We start from the raw sequence: 8088 nt of genomic DNA, 5'->3' as shown, positions 1-8088 counted from the left end.
AGTCGATCCATGGGATGGGGTGGTAGCTCGGGGATCAGGAGGCTGCTGGGCAAGGATGAGCTCAGGTGGCTGGTGCGCCATCCACCACTGGAGGAAGAGGAAAGGGAATGAGGCGGGCCGAGGTGGGGGCTCCAGTGGGGTAGGGGCTCATAGATGGGGGAGCTGGATGGGAGAGCCACCCGAACAAAGTGGACACTCACTTGGGGATGCCCTCGTAGGCCTGGTCATCCTCTTCTTCATCCCCTTGGTCGTCCGACAGTTCCTCCCCCTCGCTCAGCAGACTGGCCACACGCACGGCACGTGGGACTTGGCTCACTGGAGGCTCCTCCTGCCCCCCGGGCCAGACCCACTCAGTGTCATGTTTCCCTTCAAGCCCCAGATAACACCTACTCAGGGGCTGCCACACTCCCTTCTGTCCACTCCATTCTGGACCCACACAACTTAGCACTCTTCCTCATTTCCTCACACTCCCCTCTTCCCACTGGCAGACTGCACAGGGGCCGAGGGAGACAGGGCCACGCCAGGCAGATCAAAGACAAAACAAAACAAAAATAGAAAGACTCAGGGGTGGAGAGTTAAGACACTCAGAGAGAGGGTGACACTGAAACACAGAAAGTGAAACAAAGACAGAGGGACAGATCTCTACAACAGCTATGCTCAAAGCACCAAGGAGAGAAGAGGCCATCCACAGCCATCCACATGCAGCTGAAGACTGGAGCTAGAGCCACAAACCAGACCCCCCAGATTTCTGGCCCAGCATTGGGATTTGGGACCCTGTGCCTGACCCCTGACCTTGCATGGCAAGACAATGAAGGGGGAAGGGAACTCTCCTGGAACAGTTGCCCATTCTCTATCTGGTGGTCCCCAGGGCCTGCAGGCAGCTGAGCAGCCTGGCCTCACACTGAGAGCAGACAGCCCTAACCACCACCTGCCTCACCTTCTTGGTCATCACGCCAGCTGGGGCTCCTGGCCCCTCCTCTGGGGTCTCATCGTAGTCAGGGTCATCTGGGGAGAGAAAGGGGTGGGGGGAGACTTAGAAGCAAGGAGCCTGGCCTCCCCTTCCGGGCCCCTGGGCCTGGCTTCACAAAGGCCATCCTCAGCCAGAGACCCCCACCCCCAACTGGCCTGGCTTTCAAAAGAAGGCACAGGGGACAGGAAGTGCTATTTATACTCTTGGAACCTCACAGGACGTCACTAGGGGGTGCCTGGCCACCACAGGGAGGTCTGAAGAGGTGGCAAGCTTGGGGATCAGGGGCGGGAACTATTCAAAAAAGCAACATGAATTGCCATAACCGGTTTGGCTCAGTGGATAGAGCGTCGGCCTGCGGACTGAAGGGTCCCAGGTTCGATTCCGGTCAAGGGCATGTGCCTGGGTTGCGGGCGCATCCCCAGTGGGGGGTGTGCGGGAGGCAGCTGATCGATATTTCTCTCTCATCGATGTTTCTAACTCTCTGTCCCTCTTCCTTCCTCTCTGTAAAAAAATCAATAAAATATATATTTAAAAAAAAAAAAAAAAGCAACATGAATTGAGAATCAAGAGAAGTGGACAATCCTCAGGGGCAAACCAACCATGACCATGGAAAACAACCCCCCTCCCCAAACCATGGGCAACTCAGAAAGTTTGCCATGTGCCTGCACCTGGTCAGATAAGTAGGTCAAATAAGTGGGTGCTGCCCCCATTTTGAGAATGAAGGGAATGATGCTTACCTGTCCAGGGCCACACTGGGGGTCAGTGGCAGGGCCCAACTGAACAGGGGATGCAAACCTTGCATCCTTTCAGATGCAAACTTTGCATCCTTTCAGATGCAAGGGCCCGAGCCCAGGGCACCCACTCGGAGCTCCAGGCCTGGCTATGGCACTCACCGAACTCTGGGAACCGGTGAAGAGGCTTTGGGGGGATATCTGGGAGGCTGGGAGACGGGGGCTGGGGGAGGCTCCCGGGGGAAGGTGGCCGGGGACTCCTCAGGTTCTGGCTGAGGAGAGGTTGACAGTGGTGATGACAGTAACTCCTCTTCTTTGTAGGGAGGGCTAGAAACAGACCAAAAGTTGGACAGTAAGGGGTTAGCTCAGTGCCGCTGAGTCACTGGGCCAGCATCACCATGCGGATAGAGCCAGGACTCAACCCACTGGGCCCCAGCTCACCTGAGCTCAGCAAAACTCATTCATTCCAAAAACTCAGACAGGAGCCCTCCTCCACACAGACCTCCTTGCCACACTCCCCCGGCCCACACCCTGCAAGCTCCCCAAAGCCTAAAGGAAGCAGGCACCTCCCCTGGCTGCAACGCTGTGACATGGTCACCTGTCCCAGAGCTCTAGCTTTTAGCCACATGCACCCCTCTAAGAGAGGAATGAAGACCAGAATGGCGTGCCCTAGCGGTTTGGCTCAGTGGAGAGAGTGTAGGCCTGTGGACCGAAGAGTCCTGGGTTCGATCCCGGTCAAGGGCACATAGTTCTGTTGCAAGCTCCTACCCGGCCTGGGCCCTGGTCAGGCCTCGTGCAGGAGGCAACCAATCGATGTGTTTCTCTCACATCAATATTTCTCTCTGTCTTTCTTTCTCTCTTCCACTCTCTCTAAAAGTCAATGGAAAAATATCCTTGGGTGAGGATTTAAACAAAAAGACCAGAATGGCATGTGGGTGGTTTACATCCTAGCCTGGGGAGTCAGGGAAGGCTGGACGAGGTGAGGCTTGAGCTGAGCTTCTAAGGATAAGATGTCGTATGTTGGCAAATGGTTGAGGGAGAAATGAAATGGGCGTTGAGGCCAAGGGAGCAGATCAGAGCTTCAGAAACCAAGTCCGGAGGCCCCGAGTCGTGGGTCTCTGACCTTCTCTCTTGTCCCAGACACAGATATTCACCAACCCCAGATGCCCCAGACCTCGCAAACTCACCTGATCCCACCCCACTCCTCTTAGAGCACACCATTTCCCCACCTCTGCTATCGCTCCCCCAGGAACCCTTCCCCGACTCTCCTTCGCAGACCCCTGGGCTCCCACAGCCACAGCACTCCTGTCTCTGTCTTGGCACAGATCAGACTGCTCCCTGCAGGCTGAAAGTCTCCCAAAGGGCTCTGGCACCAGAGATGTGGGTTAGAACCTTGCCTCGTTCTTAGGTCCTGTGTCCCAGGGTAAGCAACTAGCCTCTGTGAACCTGTTTCCTCTTCTGTAGAGTGGGGACTCTATTTCCAACCTGCCAGGGTGGTTGGAGGATTAACCAAGACAAGGAGAGTCGGATGCCAACACACAGGATGCACAGGGGCCACCAGTTGGAACAAGATGCCTGAGCCTTTACAGCCCTGGCCCCACCCACTGCCTCTGCTAGTGTCCAGCAGGGGCCGAGGAGGAGCACCAGAGTGTGTGGGCAACTTTCCCCACGGGTTATTTTCAGCCTGGTCTATTGCCCAACGTTCCTGGCAGTGACTGACTACAAAAGCAAGGAAGGGCTGGGGTGTGACCATGATGTCAGCCTTTGTTCCTGCTGTTGCCTCCTCCAAGAAAATCCTTCTCCCTGGTCTCTGCCTGGGGAACAGCTACTTATCCTTTAACTCCAAACTCTGAAAGTTTTCCTGGCGCCTCCTTCATGCTCCCCCCGTCCCTGCCCATGTTTCCTTCTGTATGAGCTTTAGACCATCGTGCTGACATCTCAGCCAGGAACTGACCCCTGAATCGACAGTCTATGTGCTTCTTAGGACACATGGCTACTGCCGCATCACCACTAACCGTCTCTTCTCCATGTGTGAGCAAAGAATGAATGAAACTCTTCCTTTCTGTGTGAGAAACTGACCTTCAGCTAGCTTCCTTCCTTATTCTGTTCCCCTAGAAACCTGCCAAAGGTGGCATGTCAGCCATGTTCTGAGGTGACACTGCCGTTGGCGAAGGTGGCCTGAGTGAGGAACCGCACTGAATGGGGAGAAACTGTAAGTCAGGGGTCCTCAAACTGCGGCCCGCCGAAAACATTTATCCGGCCCGCCGGGTGTTTTTGCCGCCGCTGCCTGTTGCTTAGCAGCGACTAGTGTTTTTTTTAAACTATAGTCCGGCCCTCCAACGGTCTGAGGGACAGTGAACTGGTCCCCTGCTTAAAAAGTTTGAGGACCCCTGCTGTAAGTGGTTGCCACGGTGAAGAAGCAGGAGCTTTGGGCTCCTCTGAATGTGGTGGCTTGTACTGGGCACATCCCATGCAGAGACCTAAACCCGCACCAGTGGGGTTTTTACAAGACATACTAGCCCCTTGGGGCAAGACTTTCTAAGTCAGAGTGGCTCCCACACCTGTCCACTGTGGGTCTCAGTGCCCCCTGAGCTGTCCCCTAGAAGGTCACAGAGAATGGCTCCTATCCAGCTGTGTGAACAGTGGCACTGACTGCCATGAGGACCCCACAGCAAAGGAAAACCTGCCGCTGCCCTGGTGGCCAGCTGTTCCCTTCCTATGTGCTTCTCGGGGAATCTGATGCCACAGGGGCTCATGTTAGTCTTATGGGCATGAATGTTCAGCTGGACCTGAGAAGATGCCCTGTGGGTACTGCACCAGGCATCTCTCCAACTTGATCCTGAGTCTCTTTAAGGCAGGGGCAGCATTGGACTTCTTTATCCTCACAGCCCAAGTACAGGGCGTGGCTGAGTCAGCAACAAGAGCATGTTGAATGAGTGGGTGGGTGAGCAGACAGACGATGAATGGACGACAGAGTAAGTGGGTGAATGGATGGATGGGTGAATAGGTAGGATGGATGGGTGAGGGTTGGGAGGAAAGCAAATCAAAGGGCGAATGATGACCAAGAGACTGAGTGAGTCCTTAAAGGCCCAAGGGTGCAATGCCCTTGACCTCTCTCGACAGGCAAGTCACACACAGCCTCCCAGACTCTAAGAAGAGGCCCTTGAGGGCCTGGCCTGATCAGCTGAGAGCAGAACTCCCAAGTTGTCAGGCCACGACCAGTCAGACTGGCCCAGAGGAGGTAGAGACAGGTTCCACCCCTTCCAGCCAAGCAGGGCTGAGTGGGCCTGGTTTCCCAGCCTCCCCCAGGACTGAGAGCCAGCACTGAAGGGAAGGTGGTGGCAACACAGCATCCTCAGAGCCCAAGCAGCCTCGGTCCTACCACCTCTGGCCCCCAGTTCTCCCCCAACACCATCCTGCCCATCTGCCCATCCTGAGGCCTCCCTAGCATGTGGGCTCCCTGAGGCAAATGCCACACTACCTTATGCACTATGGTGAGCCCAGCACTCAGCAGGGATTAGGAAGTAAGTGAACACCTAGATTAATATTGTGTGTGTATATGTATTCCCAACAGTCTTCAAAGTATTTCATATGAATTAATTCAGCTACTCATCACAAGGGCTCTACAAGGTATGGCTTACTGTTCTCTCCACTTTACAGCTGAGGAAACTGAGGCACTGGGGCACAAAGTAATTTGACCTCCATCCCACAGCTGGGATTTACACCCAGGTAGTCTAGCATCACAGCCTGCAAGTTCCATCACCACAGCCAGGATCTGAGGGCTTCTCTGAGGCTGACCTCCTCACGCCCCACCCAAACTCAGAATCTAGGCAGCTCTGGAGCTGATGTTTGGTCCAAGAGGGAATGTGATCACAGCTCTGACACTTGTTGTGACTATGGCAAGAAGGGAGAGGTAACAGGTGCAAAGGGCTCTTCTTCCAGCAGAGCCTTCACAGGAAAAGGACTATGTGCCAAGAAGGCAGGAGCAAGGGGGCCCCTCATAAACCTCCAGACTTCATTCTAGCCACCTCCTCCAGGAAGCTCCTGGCTCACCCCTGCCTGCCTACCACAGGAACAAGGCTGTGCTGAGTCAGGGCCCAGAAAAGGAGAAGTGGTGTCAGGAAAGCACAGCAAGTGGGAAAACCCCAGGGGAAGGCACAGAGTCCATAGAGTGCTCCAGCCCCAGCTGGAATCCTGGCCACTCAGTGCCTGCAGGCCCAAGAACAGCCCCAGCTCCAATCTGCAGCTGAGGCCCAGCTGGAATGTTTCCCACTGACCGCTGACCCACAGACCAGAAGATCAGCCCCAACCCTAAGCATGTGCTTGCTCAGTGTCCGACTGGTACACCTTTGCTCAAATGGCTCCCTCTTCCTCACAGCCCTCTCCCTACCGTCTCTGTCCATGGAAAGCCCATCTGTATACAAAACACAAACACAGCTCAACAGGCCTGGCCTCTAGGCAGCCTCCAAGATACCGATGCAGAGCTGCTTTCCCCAGCCCCGACCCATGGCTCCCCTGCTCTGTCAGCCCCTTTCTCCTCTATCCAAGTGACATGTGGACCCCTCTGCTCTCCCCACTATGCCCATAGCAAGACTGGGCACTCATGGGCAGGGGCTGATCCACCCCAGCCTGGGCCCTCAGTCTATGTTTAAGGTTTGTCTTACTGGATTAGGGCAAATACACACAGCCTACTTCACACGTAGGGGTTGGGACACATGTGAGGGTCCCAAGCCAGAATGGGTAAGAGTAGGGGGACCATATAATTAGTTGCATACACCAGAACATTTCTGAGAGGCACTATTAACTATGTCATGCCAACAGATGTAAATAGGGCCTGTAGCAGAAAATGAGATGTGTTTGTGTGGTCGCTCTCGCTAACAGAGCTTTGGAGCCAGCAGACCTGGGCTGCAATCCCAGCTTGACCACTCATCAGTCTGTGACCTCACAAAGCAGGTCACTTCACCTCTGAGCTTCAGTTTCCTCTCTGATCTGCTTCTGAGGTTACTGATCATTCAGTAAGGAGAGCCACCCCCACATGTCATCAGCACAACCCTCTCACCCTGGCTATGGCTGAAGGAGGCTCAGGCCCTACAGGTTGGGCCAGAAACCTACCTGCTTCATAGTCTCCTTCTCCCTCAGGGTGGCCCTTGACTCTCCCTTCATATCTTTCTGTCTACATCAATCTCTGGCCAAAGGAACTAACTCTCACCATAGGGGCAGGTGGGCCGCAGAGCAGGGCAGTCTGAATATCTCAGGCTGGCCTTGAATTCATCCCCCACTCACATTCCAGCCACCCTTGACGGAGCTGCACTCCATAAATGCATACTTCCAGGTCTCTACATATGCTGTTCCTTCCACCTGGAATACCTTTCCTATCCAGCCACCTCCTACTCCTCCTTCAAGAAACCCAAATCATACATCCTCCTCCTCCACTTTGTGACTCTTCTTATGCCCCAAGCTGGGATGGGGCCCCTTGGGGCTCCTCCAGCCTCGATGCTTCTAATCATTCAGTGTAGTAGTCAATGTTTGCTTCACCGAATGACAGAGAACCAAGGACCCAGGCCTACACCCAGTCCTATAGTCAGGACCTTCCCCCTAGAGTGTCACACAGGCCTTGGAGGGATCCAGGCCAATCCCAGCTCCTGGACTCTCACCAGCAGGGCCAAGAAGTGGGGTCAGGCCCAGCAATCTGAACACATTTGTCTGCTATCCTGACCCCCTTCCCACAAGAAGGCCTTCCCAGCTGCCCGCTTCCTCATTCGTTGGCTACGCAAGGCCAAGGCTTCAGTCCTATGCCTCTTGCTTCCTCCACAGCTGCTCCTGTCCTTCCTTCTCCATTATGAGACACAAAGGTCACCCCCTCCAGCATGTGTTTGTTCTGGTTACTTCTGCTCAGGCCATAGCACAGAAAGCCCTTCCTGGCATTTCACTTGCTTAGATGTAATATCTTTAGCTTTTGCAATGCTGTGAGTCCCCTCAGGCCAATCCCTCTCCATGCCACGGCATCACCCAACACAGAGGGGCACTTCAGTGAGTGTGCTGGGTGACTGAATAACCACCACCTCTCACTTCCAGGTCACTGGAGAAGGTTGGCAGCTTCTCCACTCCTCCACAGAGCAGTGCCCAATTAACCTGGCATCCACCCTCAAAACTAAGGCTTCACCGAGCCCTTAACACTTCTTTCTGGAACAAAAGCTACCACTTGCTAAGTACCCACAATGTGCCAGGCATTCTGCTGGGGGTCTTTTTTCATTTAATCCCCACAATGACCCAGATCATCAACTCCACTGTGCTCGGGATACACCTCCTCCTCCAGGAAGTCCACCCAATTGCCCCCCCCCCACCCAAGCTCACACAAGCCTAATGGGGCTTTCATGCTCATCTACA

The 8088-nt window shown here is 54.6% G+C and overlaps 1 protein-coding gene across 1 annotated transcript in view; it reads right to left on the bottom strand.

The window, feature by feature from the left end:
* Positions 1-8088, bottom strand: part of ARAP1 (ArfGAP with RhoGAP domain, ankyrin repeat and PH domain 1) — a 75690-nt gene that overhangs the window by 24826 nt on the left and 42776 nt on the right. The window contains 5 exon segments of the mRNA XM_023758757.1: positions 5-87; positions 201-328; positions 938-1005; positions 1864-1930; positions 1932-2028. Of these exon segments, the coding sequence (XP_023614525.1) occupies positions 5-87; positions 201-328; positions 938-1005; positions 1864-1930; positions 1932-2028 (443 nt within the window).

The sequence above is a fragment of the Myotis lucifugus genome, unplaced genomic scaffold (genome assembly GCF_000147115.1).
Source record: "Myotis lucifugus unplaced genomic scaffold, Myoluc2.0 scaffold_138, whole genome shotgun sequence".
Classification (NCBI taxonomy): Eukaryota; Metazoa; Chordata; class Mammalia; order Chiroptera; family Vespertilionidae; genus Myotis; species Myotis lucifugus.
This window is presented reverse-complemented; position numbering and strand designations above follow the sequence as displayed.